The sequence below is a fragment of the Palaemon carinicauda genome, chromosome 36 (genome assembly GCF_036898095.1).
Source record: "Palaemon carinicauda isolate YSFRI2023 chromosome 36, ASM3689809v2, whole genome shotgun sequence".
In the NCBI taxonomy this organism is placed as follows: Eukaryota; Metazoa; Arthropoda; class Malacostraca; order Decapoda; family Palaemonidae; genus Palaemon; species Palaemon carinicauda.
The window spans coordinates 70,927,239-70,943,227 of NC_090760.1; the positions used below are offsets into that span (position 1 = coordinate 70,927,239).

The following is a 15,989-nucleotide window of genomic DNA, read 5'->3' on the forward strand; positions in this document are numbered from 1 at the left end:
TGCCTTTGACCGTGTTAATCATGAGGCCCTTGTTTTCAAACTGAAACAGTTGGGAGTGGGTGGGTCGTTTCTTAGCATTATTATTGATTTTTTAAGTAATAGATCTCAAAGAGTTGTTGTTGATGGGCACCATAGTGATTATAGGAATGTGATATCTGGTGTTCCACAGGGTAGTGTTCTTGGCCCATTACTTTTCATACTATATACACATGACATGTGGTTTGGCCTAGAAAACAAGCTTGTTGCATATGCAGATGATGCTACTCTCTTTGCATCAATTCCATCCCCTGAATGTAGATCTAGGGTTGGTGAATCCCTTAATAGAGATTTAGCTAGAATTAGTGCATGGTGCAAATTATGGGGTATGAAGTTGAATCCTAACAAAACTCAAAGTATGATTGTAAGTAGGTCAAGGACGGTGGTTCCTCAACATCCGGATCTCAGTATTGATAATGTTTCTTTAAATATGTATGACTCTTTCAAAATTTTAGGTGTGATTCTCGACAGTAAATTTACTTTTGAGAAACATATAAGGTCTGTGTCTTCTTCAATTTCACAAAAAATAGGCTTATTGAGAAAGTCTTTCAAGATTTTCGGTGATCAATCTATTCTGAAGAAGTGTTTTAATTCCTTCATTCTACCTTGTTTTGAGTATTGTTCTCCTGTCTGGTCTTCAGCTGCTGATTCTCATCTTAATTTGTTGGACAGAAACTTACGGTCTATTAAATTTCTTATTCCTGATCTAGATATTAATCTCTGGCACCGTCGTTCAATTAGTTCATTATGTATGTCGCATAAGATTTTTCACAACTCTGACCATCCTTTACATTCAGATCTCCCTGTACAATTCTATCCTGTTCGTAATACTAGGCAGGCAGTTAATTCTAATAGCCAGGCCTTCTCCATCACGAGGCTCAATACTATGCAGTACTCTAGAAGTTCTATTCCAGCTGTGACCAAGTTGTGGAATGATCTTCCTAATCGGGTGGTTGAATCAGTAGAACTTCAAAAGTTCAAAGTTGGAGCAAATGCTTTTTTGTTGACCAGGCAGACATAGTCTTTTTATAGTTTATTTATGACATATTTGTTTTTGATGTTGTTGATAGTTTATTATATGACATGTCTGTTTTGACGTTGTTTCTTATTTTAGAATGATTTATTGTTAATTTGTTCTCTTCATTTATTTATTTCCTTATTTCCTTTCCTCACTGAGCTATTTTTCCCTGTTGGAGCCCCTGGGCTTATAGCATCTTGCTTTTCCAACTAGGGTTGTAGCTTGGATAGTAATAATAATAATAATAATATTATCACGTCCCGATAGCGAGACACTTCCGTCCGTATCTAGGCTTCCGCCTAGGGGACAAAAATTACTCCTTCAAGGTGATGCCCTTTGGGCTCAACATCGCCCCAAGGATCTTCACAAAGTTAGCAGAAGTTGCTGTTCAGGAACTCAGAAATCAAGGGATTCAAGTAGTAGCCTATCTGGACGACTGGCTCATTTGGTCAGACACCTCCCAAAATTGCCTAAAAGCCACTCACAGAGTCATCCAGTACCTTCAATCTCTAGGCTTCCAGATCAACTTCAAGTCCAAGAGAGGATCCTAGGGTCCCTTCAATTTGCTTCAGTGACGGATCTACTTCTGAAGGCAAAATTGAAAGATATCAATCGTGTCTGGCGTTCGAGGGCGAACCGGAAGCTCCGGGACAGGAAAGTCCGCCTTCCTCCCATCCTCCGGGAAAGACTTCTACCTTGGACAAGGGCCAACAATCTGTCAAAGTCAATTCCCCTTCGATTTCCGCCTCCGAAGTTAATCATTCACACGGACGCATCCCTATCAGGTTGGGGAGGCTATTCTCAGCTCAGGAAAGTTCAAGGTCTTTGGTCTCCCTTATTCCGCCAACTTCACATCAATGTGCTGGAGGCCATGGCAGTTCTTCTAACCCTGAAACGTCTCGCTCCACCCAAGAGACAACACCTTCGCCTGGTTCTCGACAGCGAAGTGGTGGTCCGCTGCCTCAACAGAGGCGGATCAAAATCAGGGCCTCTGAACCATGTTCTAGTAGCCATATTCTCCCTAGCAGCCTCGAACCGTTGGCATCTTTCAGCCGTCCACCTGGCGGGAGTCCGGAACGTAGTGGCGGACGCCCTGTCCCGGACCTCCCCTCTAGAATCGGAATGGTCACTCGATCTAAAGTCATTCCGGTGGATTCTCTCTCGGGTTCCGGGTCTCCAAGTGGATCTCTTCGCCACGGAGTCCAACCACAAGTTGAGAGTATATGTGGCTCCCAATCTAGACCCTCAGGCCTACGCCACAGACGCTATGTCACAGAATTGGGACATCTGGGAAAGGATTTATCTCTTTCCCCCGGTGAATCTTTTACTGAAAGTCCTAGACAAGCTGAGATCCTTCAAGGGACGAGTAGCCTTGGTCGCACCCAACTGGCCCAAGAGCAATTGGTATCCTCTCCTGCGAGAGTTGAGACTACATCCTCACCCGATACCCAATCCGGTTCTGTCTCAGATAGTACAAACACGCGTTGTGTACGCTTTCTCAAACATTCAGAGCGCCCTAACTTTATGGACTTCATGAAGTTTGCGGCCATGCATGGGGCCAATATCGATCCTCAAAACACCCTGTTCCTAGAATCAGATAAACGGGATTCCACCAACCGCCAATATGATTCTGCGGTTAAAAAGTTGGCTAAATTTTTGATAGACTCAGACGTACACTGTATGAACTTGAACCTTACAGTCACTTTCTTTAGAACTTTATTAGAATCAGGTCTGGCAGCCAATACTATCACCACTATTAAATCTGCCTTGAAAAAGATATTCCTTGTGGGTTTTAACATAGACTTAACCGACTCTGTGTTAGCTTCTATTCCGAAAGCCTGTGCCAGACTGAAACCGGTTACTTGTCCTACCCCGGTTACCTGGTTCCTTAATGACGTACTCAAATTGGCTTCTGATACCATTAACAGTTCTTGTGATTACATTCCCCTTCTCAGGAAAACACTTTTCCTGGTGAGTTTGGCTTCCGGGGCAAGAATTTCTGAACTGGCAGCTTTGTCAAGAGACCCGGGTCATATTGAGTTCCTTCCTTCGGGAGAGGTCCTTCTTTCACCTAACAAATTCTTTTTAGCTAAGAACGAAGACCCTCAGAACAGATGGTCCTCCTGGAAAATTGTTCCCCTCACGCAAGATCCGTCTCTGTGCCCTGTTACTACTCTTAGGTCTTATTTATCCCGGACCTCCTCTAACTCCTCGGGGCCTCTATTTGTTAGAGAACAAGGCGGTACCATTACCATTAAAGGGATCAGGCAACAAATTTTGTATTTTATTAAACAAGCTAGCCCTGACTCTTTTCCTCTTGCACATGATATCAGAGCGGTTGCTACTTCGGTGAACTTTTTTCTCCACATGAATTTTACGGATCTTTCCGGGTATACAGGGTGGAAGTCACCCTCAGTGTTCAAGAAACACTACCTTAAACATTTGGAAGCCCTTAAATTTCCTACAGTAGCTGCAGGGAGCGTAGTTACCCCCAGGTAACTCATATGTTAATTCCTTGTTATTTTATCTCTCCCCCTTACCTGCCTCATTTATACCCTATTTGTATTCGTTGGTTTCGCACCTGATTACTATTATTATATTTGTTAATTTTTGACTCCTGAGTATCTGTATATATCATCACTCACGGCATTATTATACCTTACCTTATTTGTCAGTTGTTCCACCAAGTGGATTATGTTCCTTTTAAGATACCCTTATAATTGTTTTGTGGCACTCATCTCTGATTAAAGCATCCTGTATTTCCCTTACGCTTATGTTTTTTCCTTTATTTTGCAAGTTTGGTGACATTTCTCTTGTATAGATTCACTGGGCGGCACAGGTTCGAGCCCAGAAAAGGGATTTTGACGTAGGAAAAATCTATTTCTGGGCGAGGGACCTGTGCCGCCCAGTGAACCCTCCCAGCTCCTCTCCCTTGGAGTCCCCAAACTTTGGGTGCTAAGGAGTTGGGTTCTGAGCGGATGCAGAGTTGGTGGTGCCGAGTGAGGTTGAACGGCTCTCCTCTATTGGGATCTTTGTCGTGGATGAATCTAAATAGTGCGGGACCTCTGGATTATACGCCCAATCTTATACCGACACCAATAGGTGAGCGAGCTAGTTAACCTAGCACTCCTTTACATTTTTTCTCTGGTATATTTAGCAGTAAATTACCTAAGAATAAGTGCTAAATGGAGCTTATTCACTGGGCGGCACAGGTCCCTCGCCCAGAAATAGATTTTTCCTACGTCAAAATCCCTTATTTATTGTAATAAATACAAACCCATCTGCCACTAACTAACCAAAATTAAAAAGGCTTTTTTGGATTCCCAGTTCTAGCATTTAACATGAAAGTTCTTGGAGACCACACAGCACTTTAACCCAAAAATAGCCATGACGAAAAACTCGGAAAAGAATCAGCACCGCAAAAGACATACGATAATAATGCGTGAAACAGGTTAAGAATGCCCTAAGACAACTGAACTCACCTTCTGCTGCAACTCCGTTTTCTGGTGTTGGACTTGGAAGCGTAATATGGACAGCAGGACCGGGATGGACACCTTCCGTACGTTCCATAGCAGGTGGTTTTCGGCACACTGCGAAGAGGATCGAAGGTATATTACCCACCGCCTACCAACAGTCCTAAACAGTGCATATTCCATGGACTGCAAAAGTGTGTTATAGTCAATCCATACACTAGAAGAGCTGATAAATAATAGCCACATATTAATATTAAAATTGCCTTTAGTTAGATCGTTTATTAGTTTCAATACAGTACAGTATTCTCTTTAGGAGGTAAGGATTACAAGCACCTTTAGATAGCATTACTTGTTCTTCACTTTATGTCCCCACCTGCACTGTTTTTAGCCATTTCCTTTCCAATGCTTTCCTATGGTCTTAAATTCCTCAAATGTCTAATCTATATAAATACGTCTTAATTTTCAACCCACAAGTTCTCTGATCCCTAATATGAGTGTACAAATGTGACTTAGTGGTTTAGTTATATATAGCAACAGAACTTAATGGTTTGATTTTATAAAACAACAATATACAGGGTAGACAGTAGAAAGTAGAAGAAACACGATTTTCATATAGTATCTCAGCCAGTGATAGGAGGATAGATGTGAGAGAGGCAAGAGAGCGTGCTAGAAATAGGAATGAATGTCGAGCAATTGTGACGCAGTTCCGGTAGGGCCTGCTGCTTCCTCCGATGCCTTAGATGACAGCGGAGGTAGCAGCAGTAGGGGATTTAGCATTATGAAGCTTCATCTGTGGTGGATAACGGGGGAGGGTGGGCTGTGGCACCCTAGCAGTACCAGCTGAACTCAGTTGAGTCCCTTGTTAGGCTGGGAGGAACGTAGAGAGTAGAGGTCCCCTTTTTTGTTTTTGTTTCATTTGTTGATGTCGGCTAACCCCCAAAATTGGGGGAAGTGCCTTTGGTATATGTATGTATGTATGTATCTCAGCCATCTACATAATGAAGACTGTGGAATGCACGCATATCAGATGCACCTGAAACACTTCTGGCAGGAGGATTGTATTTATGAAGCTGTCCTAGGATACGCAACATTAGGCTCATGGAAGTCATTTAATGCCTAACTTTATGGTGGCCTATGTGGTTAAGTCCCTGACTGGTGATCGAGTCCCGCTCAAACTCGTTAGTTCCTTTGGTCGGTGCAACCTCCCCATCCTTGTGAGCTAAGGATGGGGAGTTTGGGGGAGCCTACAGATCTATCTGCTCAGTCATCAGCAGCCATTGCCTAATGCTCCTTGGTTCTAGTTTGGGTGGAGAGGGGGCTTGAGCGCTGATCATTTGTAGATATGGTCAGTCTCTAGGCCATTGTCCTGCTTGATAGAGTAATGTCACTGGTTCTTGCCTCTGCCATTCATGAACAGCCTTTAAAGCTTTAAATTACAACGGGGGGAAAGCACCAGCAGCAGTATAAAGGAAACTTCGAGAGGTTGGACACAAGATGGCAAAGAAGAAAAGTACAGTAAATAAATATACAGTAGAACTAAAAATTGAGTTATGCCTGGAATATCACCACTTGAGGTGCACTCATGGCACTAACTGTCAACAAGATCCAGATATGAGGTATTGTACAGTTATACAAATAATGCTGCTGAACCACCAGATCCACAAGTGTGTAGGTGTCATGGAGTGAGTTCGGGGAATGTGAGAGATGAAGAATTATGCAAAACTAAAGGAAATAACGTCACTTCAAATTACAATAAATGCAGTAGGGTTGCGGTAGCCAACTGGAAATGTCCCTGCCTATAGTCCATTTCTTTTAGCGATGCATGTTTGCACCGACTCGCAGGGGTGTCCTTTTAGCTCGGAAAAGTTTCCGGATCGCTCATTGGTTGGACAAGATAATTCTAACCAATCAGCGATCAGGAAACTTTTCCGAGCTAAAAGGGCACCGCCGCGAGTCGGTGCAAATATGCATCGCTAAAAGAAATGGACTATAGCGATCTGCTGAACTGGGCTCTGAGACCCACTCTCGATAGTGTCTTGTATTGTCTGCAACATCACCATCCTTGTAAGATGGGGATGGGATGTTCTTGAGCCTACAGGTCTAACTGCTAATTCATTTGCAGCCATTGCCTGGCCCTACCTGGTCTTAGATTGATGGAGAGGGAGATTGGGCACTGATAACATGTGTACAGTCAGTCTCTAAGGCATTGTCAGAGTCCCTTGCCTTTACGATTCATGAGTCTTTAAACATTTACACAGTATCTAAAAATTTCATATTTTATCCAATAGCTCTAAGGTCAAGTCAAATATATTCTAAAACTATAGTCCTCATTACTAAATACAATACAGTAGTCTACAGACATTTTAAAAAATAAAAGGAGAGGAGTACAGTATTCTGGGAAACATACTTAGCATGAACAACATCCACTCTGGAAGTGACCATGGTGTCATGTAATGTAAAGTAGTTGAATAAGATTGAAAAGGAGGAGGAGGAGGAGGAAGAATGCATGTACTATGAACTCCTGGGGGAATTGTGTCTCAAAGATATAAATATCTATACTGTACAGTAATCCCCCGCCATATCGCTGTTCACCTATTGCTCCCTCAGTACAATTTGGATTTATAAATTCGTAAATCTATAGCTCGGCTCCCCTTTATATTGCAGGTTTCCGAGGATGTATGTTTTGTATTTTTCATCGTTTAATAATTTTTTTGCAAAAGATAGTAATTCTTTTGCTTGTAAAAGCTTAAAATGGTAATTTTTGGTCTTATAAAAGCTTAAATATATAAAGACAATAAAAAATATTAAAAATCATAAAAATAATGAAAAAACATACCGTACATTTCTGTATCTACTTCTGCAATAGCCGAGGGATTAATGTATGTATGTATGTATGTATGTATGTATGTATGTATGTTTTGGTTGAAGGCGGCAACGCCAGGAGATCAAAAAGATCATTTAATAGTTAAAAGTTGAAGAAATGTTGCTCATGATTGACAGTAAAGTAAAGTAGTGTGAGACGCAGTACATACATCCATTTAACCAAACTACAGAGCTTGCTGACTTAGCTGTCATAGGAATGGTCCATAAGCTTTGTCTTTATTTATGAAGTATAGATTTTATTGAATAAAAGCTTTTATTTTATTTTTTAAATCTTTTTAATTGGGTTAATAGAAAAAGATGGAGGTTCTGATAGGATTTCAGTAACTCATCTCAAAGATTTGACATTTGATGTTGATTATATATTTGGGAGAATTTACTTTATTAATTTCACTAAAACTGTGGTACGAACAGCAATGCTGTATGGAACGGAAACCGCAAGCATGAGGAAGACAGAGGAGAAGAAGATGGATGTGGAAGAAACGAGAATGCTTGAGTGGATGTCTGGGGTGACAAGAGAGGATCGGATAAAAAATTACTACATAAGGGGGTCGACAAAAGTGGTGGAAATATCAAAGAAAGTGCAGGAAGGGAGGCTGAGATGGTATGGACACCTGATGAGGAGAGATGAGGACCACGTTGGGAGACATACTATGGAGATGAATGTTCAAGGAAGAAGGAGAAGAAGAGGGAGACCAAAAAAGAGATGGAGAGACTGTGTGAGAGGAGGCATGCAGAAGAAGGGAATTGATGAGGCAGAAGCGCAGAATAGAAAAAGATGGAAATGGCTCATCCGCAACGGCGACCCCATATAAAAATGGGAACCAGCTGGGAAGAAGAAGAAGAAGAAGATGAAGAAGAAGAAGAATTTCACTAAAACTTATTAGCAATGAACAACGGATCCAATAACAAACTCAGACGGATGTAAGAATATCAATAACGTGAACTGATAAAAAATATTACCATTATGCAGAAATTTAACAAAAACGAGTCACGTTGTACGACTTTATTTCATTCCTTGAAAATATTACAAGCTAAAATAAAGTACATGGAGAGAGAAACTGAAAAAAGACCAAAGGAAATGATTGAAAAGTATATGCCATTAAGTAATGCAGTTTGCAAAGAACCTATGGTAGAATTCACTTGGGCCATGCTAAGACCCCTGAAAATTTTAATCCCCACAAGAAATACAGTACGAAGGTCTTCAACTTACTGTACAAACATTTGGTGATACAAACACAAATCTAACTGAAATTATCTCAGATATTGTAACAAAATTTCATAATGAAATGCTGTAATAAGACAATATTATATGATTTACTGTAGTAAGCAAGACAACATTTACAACATATCGTCACCCTCATAAACTAACTGCCTAAGTCATTTTCTCCACTTGTTGGTAAATAAAGAAAAAAAAACCTTCTCATTTCCTAATTCTTTATATTATTGTCTTGAGCTTCAATTCACAAATTCTTAATAGAAGAAATTGTGAATTAGAATTTGTGAATTGAAGCTCAAGACAATGATATAAAGAATTAGGAAATGAGAAAGTTTTTTTTATTTCCCAACAAGTGGAGAAAATGACTTAGGCAGTTAGTTCATGAGGGTGACGATATTGACATATTGACATTTGCAACTGAAAATTATAGGCATATGAATAGGTGAAGTCTACCCTAAGACAAACTTTAACAAAATGAGACTTACAAACAGCTTCTTGGAAGTCGAGGACTTTATGTACACTGAAAGATAGATTTCCTGCACTTCTCATGAATCCATATAAACTCATCACAAAAAAAACAGATCCCTTAAATACTTACAACTTCTACAGCATACACTTACCTGAATTACGTACGCATCATCACTCAGACCGAGTTTATGAAGGTTCTTCAGCCCGTTCAAAACAATTGTTGGATTGGTGAGCTGCGATTCTCGTTCTAACAAAGTCAAAAGACTGGAAGGAAAAAAAATAATGACAAAATATGAGCAAATGTCAGCAATATTTCTATCAACTACCATCATCACAACCAAATATTTTTTGCTAAGTAGGACTGTCCCTAAAAAAAGCTAATTTTCTCTCTCTTTGCACTTCAGGAAACCTTTCCTGTCCTTAGAACACCCCAATGGATTCACTTTACCTTATCAAAGTTACATTGGTATAACAAACTACAGTACTATGCATTGCAACAAGATAGATCAAAAGTAAAACTGAGAAAACAGCATAGCCACATGGACCCAACTTCCTACAAATGCCCCAAAAGCTGTGTGCCTGGCTCTGAAAGCATAATACTCCCATTCCAACTGTAATTAACGCATAATTTTTCGACACTGACATACTAACCCAGTTTTCTATCTCGGAATCCCGTGGGTTACAAACTGATTCCGGAAAGGCGAGGTTTTTGCAATAGAAGGACCTGAATCAGAAAGATATCAAGGCTTGCACGGAAGCATTTGATTCGATAATGCACTGTGCATCATCAGAACCTGTACAGTTGGTACTCCAAAACCACTAGGAACAACAAAAGAAGTTAATCTAGGGTTTGTAGGTGGCTAGGTAAGGCTAAGAACACTACCACTGTCTGAAGGATAAATAGCCCGCCAAGACTGTAGGAACCAACTTGCCAAGAACAAACTTGGATAACAACTTTACACTACACTCCTTTCTTTTGTTCTATGAAATTGTTTTGCTATTAAAATAGACTCTCTGTTCCGTACCCCCTGGCTTTCAGATGTATGCTAAGGCTGTAGTATTGTCTAAATAAACTATCTATGTCTGCAGTTGTACCTGAATGAGACCTTTGTACACTGCTAGTAACTTCACAACAGTTTACTCTTCATAACAGTTTCAGATGAACATTTTTAGATTTAAATCTGTTCAACTAACGGGAGAGGCGAATCTAAAGAGGTCTCATTTGAAGTTGTTCCAGAAAGACACTTTTCCCTGAGACCCCATAGCACCCAGAAGTCTCATCCAAATATAAGTTGTCCAAGGCTTCTCCATTTTGAAAACATCGAGTCACTCCTGAAACGTCTGTATTTCTTCTATGTAGGAAAAGCCCCAAAAAATCTAATGCTATCATCCTTTCCAAATAAGAAATCTGTTGAGGTAGTTCGAACGGCTTCTGGAGATTGACAAGAATCCAAAGATGATACAGGAGATTCAAGATGAGATTCTGAGACCTGATCAGCTTTTCTTTAGGAAAGTCCATCACTATCAAATTGTACAGACAGAACAGAACCTGAATTGCTAGAAGATGGAGCTATTTTAACATTATCGGCCATCATTCTCATACATAATTGAGGGACCATATTTAGGCCAAAATAATAGCAAGTGAATTAGTAAAATTTTTGCCCATGTATAAACTTGAAGGTTGCAAAGTGTTGGGGGCAGTTAAGGGAGTAGTAAAAAATAGAGGGTTGGGCATGAATGTAAAGAGAGTTCTATATGAGAAAGTGATTGTACCAACTGTGATGTATGGATCGGAGTTGTGGGGAATGAAAGTGATGGAGAGACAGAAATTGAATGTGATTGAGATGAAGTGTCTGAGGAGTATGGCTGGTGTATCTCGAGTTGATAGGGTTAGGAACGAGGTGGTGAGGGTGAGAACGGGTGTAAGAAATGAGTTAGCGGCTAGAGTGGATATGAATGTGTTGAGGTGGTTTGGCCATGTTGAGAGAATGGAAAATGGCTGTCTGCTAAAGAAGGTGATGAATGCAAGAGTTGATGGGAGAAGTACAAGAGGAAGGCCAAGGTTTGGGTGGATGGATGGTGTGAAGAAAGCTCTGGGTGATAGGAGGATAGATGTGAGAGAGGCAAGAGAGCGTGCTAGAAATAGGAATGAATGGCGAGCGATTATGACGCAGTTCCGGTAGGCCCTGCTGCTTCCTCCGGTGCCTTAGATGACCGCGGAGGTAGCAGCAGTAGGGGACTCAGCAGTATGAAGCTTCATCTGTGGTGGAAATGTGGGAGGTTGGGCTGTGGCACCCTAGCAGTACCAGCTGAACTCGGCTGAGTCCCTGGTTAGGCTGGAGGAACGTAGAGAGTAGAGGTCCCCTTTTTTGTTTTGGGGAAGTGCCTTTGGTATATGTATGTACTGTATGTATGTATAAACTTGTTCTTAACTGGTGATGAACTGAGATTTGGAAATAAGCATCTGTTAAAACAAACGAGAATATTAATTCCTCTTTCCTGATGGGAGAGAGCAATGAAGCTAGATATTCAAACAGAAACTTTGACATATTTAAATATTTGTTCATTCCTTTACTACCTTCTTCTTCAGTAACTCCTGAACAAATGTCTGAAGACCCCAAGACTTAATAGGATTGTCGATATGACTTGTAAGATGATTTGGAAGACTTGATAAAGGAGCAGACATAAGAAAGGAGATGCGATACCCTTTTCTTATTACCGACAGTTCTAAAGACTCTGGACGTAAACATAATTAAAAATGCTTGAACTGAAACAATCTCGCTATTAAAAAAAAAAAAAAAAAAAAAAATATAAATTTCATGCCATCATAGTTGGTAATACTGTACTAGAATCTTGCTCTGCAACTTTAGTTCTTATCATGATGGGGCTTCATACTGGAGCAGAAATTAAAACATTACTTCTGATCACCAGACAGTCTTAACTCTCTGAGGACCCAATGACATACTTTGAAATCTTTTGAGGCCCAAATGACATACTTCGATGTCATATGTTCTAGTTACCAGAAGTGCTATGTAGAAAATTTGTTCAGCTTCATAATATAAATTTCAGTTTCTTTCTAACTCTATTTCTTTGTTAGTTACGCTACAAAAGTCAACATAAGTACAGTAGATTGAAACACGACGTCATAGCTCTCTGGCTAAAAGTCACGAGCCAGACAACAATTTTGTCACGACTGGGACCCCCAGAGGATTAATAAATGAATGAATGAATGATTTGAAGTTCTCTGGCATCCTGCCATCAAAGGTCATTGACACCGATATCGTTTATTATAAATAAAGATTAAATGAATATTAATTTAAAACCAGAAAGGTAAATATGTTATAAAAGTTAAATAGCATTAAGACGACCTGCTTCTAATATAAATTTAAAAATGCCACTAGGATCGTACGACACGTCATGTCCAAGGATCTTGGCAAGGATGAACCTGCCAGCCTCAAACAGATATCTATTTCTTTCTGTGCTATAAGTGGGGCATTTAGTCAACAAATGCCTCACTGTCAAGGGTATCAAACAGTCGCCGCAATATGGCCGGTGTTGGCCAGCCAGCAGAAACTTGTGTGTCATTCAAGTGTGACCAATGAGGAGATGACAAAGAGTAGGCTCCCATTTTTGGGGCATCCCATTATACCTCCAAGGGGATATAACTATCGCAATTTCTCTCATCTTGTTTTTGGTTAAACTATCCCAATGCTGTTGCCAATTGTTATGAATAAAATTCTTCATTGCTTGTAAAAAATTCATTACAGAGAATGGGATGCCTTCTTGGTAGCAACTCGGCTGCAGCACTCTTTGCCAGTGAATTTGCCTCTTCATTTCCAGGCACACCTATGTGTGCCGGAAGCCAGCAAAATTGAACTGTTAGACCTTTTAGGCCAACAATTATAAGCCACTCTAAAATCTTTAAAACTAAATGATTACTAGAATAAAAACCTTCTAAAGCTTGAAGGACACTTCTTCAATCACTGAAAATGGTAAAATTGCCCTCCTCTTTTAACGCTATTTTCTCAATAGCGATTAGTATTCCATATAATTCAGCAGTAAATATGGAAGATATTGGAGGAACTGCAACTCTACAGTTAAAAGAACTACTATATACTCCAAATCCAACGCCAGCATCAGATTTGGAGCCATCGGTATATCTAAAAGTTGATTCCCTATGTTCTTCAACATGTTCCATAAAAAGAGACCTAGCTTCTGATTCGGTCATGTTTTTTTTTTTAACCAATAAAATATTTACAAAAAGATGTCTCTGGTAATTTCCACGGAGGGGTTGAAGATATCTTAAATGGAAGCACCTTACTTCTAATTATATCAAGACTGTTTGATAATTGTTTTACCTGAAAGCCATAAGGTTGAAGAGATTTTGGGTACAACTCAAAGTATGTTGAGTACCTTACAAGGCTTGCAGTCTGAAAGGCTAAAGAGTTAAGGAGTCTTTGTAACCTAAACCAATACCGAATAATGGAAGACATTCGGTAATAGTCTAGAGGTAACTCCAGCATCAACAAGGAGACTTGGGATAGGTGAGGTTCTAAACACTCCTGTGGACAGCCTCATACCAGCATGATGTATTGAATGTAATATCTTTAATCGGCTTGGGGTGGCTGAGGAGTATAATTCACACCCATACTTAATTTTGGAAAAAAATGATATTTTAATTATAAAATAAATTTTTGAATATACTTACCCGGTGAATATATAATAGCTGCAACTCTGCGGCTCGACAGAAAACACACTCAAAAAATTCGCGAGCGATCGCTATGAAGGTTGCGGGTGTGCCCACCAGCGCCAACTGTCGGCCAGATACCACTCTTGTATGTAAACAAAACCTTCAATTCTTCTCGTCCCGCTGCGTCTCTATTGGGGAGGAAGGGAGGGTCATTTAATTTATATATTCACCGGGTAAGTATATTCAAAAATTTATTTTATAATTAAAATATCATTTTTAAATATTTAACTTAGCCGGTGAATATATAATAGCTGATTCACACCCAAGGAGGTGGGTAGAGACCAGAGTTAATTATGTTTACAACGTATAAGCTAAGAGTTTTTTCATTTTGACAGTTATCAATATAACAAAACCAAAATATATAGGTACCTGGTAAGGAAGTTGACTTAGACGATTACTCTGCCTTGTAAGTCTGTCTTCCTCACGGAGCCCAGCGATCCTCTTAGGATGCTGAAAGACTCCCAGGAGCTGAAGTATCAAGGGTTGCAACCCATACAACAGGACCTCATCAAACCCCTAATCTGGGCGCTCTCAAGAAATGACTTTGACCACCCGCCAAATCAACCAGGATGCGAAAGGCTTCTTAGCCTTCCGAACAACCCATAAAAGAATATTAAAAACATTTCAAGAGACAGATTAAAAGGATATTGGAATTAGGGAAGTGTAGTGGTAGAACCCTCACCCACTACTGCACTCGCTGCAACGAATGGACCCAGTGTGTAGCAGTCCTCGTAAAGAGTCTGGACATCTTTAAGTAAAATGACGCGAACACTGACTTGCTTCTCCAAAAAGTCGCGTCCATAATACTTTGCAGAGATTTATTTTGCTTGAAGGCCACGGAGGTTGCTATATCTCTAACTTCGTGCGTCTTAACCTTAAGCAAACATCGGTCTTTCTCATTCAAGTGAGAATGAGCTTCTCGTATTAAAAAAAAATCTGATAAAATATGACAAAGCATTCTTTGACATAGGCAATGAAGGTTTCTTAACTGAGCACCATAATGCCTCAGATTTCCCTCGTAATGACTTAGTACGAGCTAAATCGAACTTAAGAGCTCTAACAGGACATAATACTCTTTCCAGTTCGTTGCCTACGATCTCTGATAAGCAAGGAATATCAAAAGATTTAGGCCAAGGACGAGAAGGCAGTTCATTTTTGGCCAGGAAACCAAGTTGAAGTGAACAAGTGGCTTTTTTCTGTAGAAAAGCCGATGTTCTTACTGAAGGCATGAAGTTCATTGACCCTTTTAGCCGAAGCCAAGCACACTAGGAAAAGTGTCTTGAGGGTGAGATCCTTCAGGGAGGCTGAATGTAATGGCTCAAACCTGTCTGACATGAGGAACCTTAGGACCACGTCTAAGTTCCATCCAGGAGTTGCCAAACGACGTTCCTTAGAGGTCTCGAAAGACTTAAGGAGATCTTGGAGATCTTTATTGTTGGAAAGATCTAAGCCTCTATGTCGAAAGACCGAAGCCAACATGCTCCTGTAGCCCTTAATCGTGGGAGCTGAAAGGGAGCAAACCTTTCTCAGATGTAAAAGAAAATCTGCGATTTGGGCTACAGAGGTACTGGACGAGGACACAGATGCTGACTTGCACCAGTCTCGAAAGACTTCCCACTTCGACTGGTATACTCTAATGGTAGAAGCTCTCCTAGCTCTTGCAATCGCACTGGCTGCCTCCTTCGAAAAGCCTCTAGCTCTTGAGAGTCTTTCGATAGTCTGAAGGAAGTCAGACGAAGAGCGGGGAGGCTTTGATGGACATTCTTTACGTGGGGCTGACGTAACAGATCTACCGTTAGAGGAAGACTTCTTGGAAAGTCTACCAGCCATTGAAGTACCTCGGTGCATCACTCTCTCGCGGGCCAGAGGGTAGCAACCAACGTCAACCTTGTCCCTTCGTGAGAGGCGAACTTCTGCAGTACCTTGTTGACTATCTTGAATGGTGGGAATGCATATAAGTCCAGAAAAGACCAATCCAGTAGAAACGCGTCTATGTAGATTGCTTCTGTATCTAGGACTGGAGAGCAATAGATTGGTAACCTTTTGGTCAACGAGGAGGCAAAGAGGTCTATGGTGGGTTGACCCCAAGTAGCCCAAAGACTCTTGCCCACGTCATTGAGGAGGGTCCATTCCGTGTGTATCACC

At 40.6% G+C, this 15,989-nt stretch overlaps 1 protein-coding gene across 3 annotated transcripts in view; it reads right to left on the bottom strand.

Annotated features, from left to right (window-relative positions):
- Nucleotides 1-15,989, bottom strand: part of LOC137628892 (FAST kinase domain-containing protein 4) — a 98,947-nt gene that overhangs the window by 17,375 nt on the left and 65,583 nt on the right. For 2 of the 3 annotated variants that reach the window (XM_068360151.1, XM_068360152.1), the window contains exons 5-6: nucleotides 9,247-9,358; nucleotides 4,537-4,713 (exon numbers count right to left, since the gene is read on the bottom strand). In XM_068360151.1, the coding sequence (XP_068216252.1) occupies nucleotides 4,537-4,713; nucleotides 9,247-9,358 (289 nt within the window). The remainder of the gene's footprint in view (nucleotides 1-4,536; nucleotides 4,714-9,246; nucleotides 9,359-15,989) is intronic. The other variant, XM_068360153.1, reaches the window with a different exon arrangement.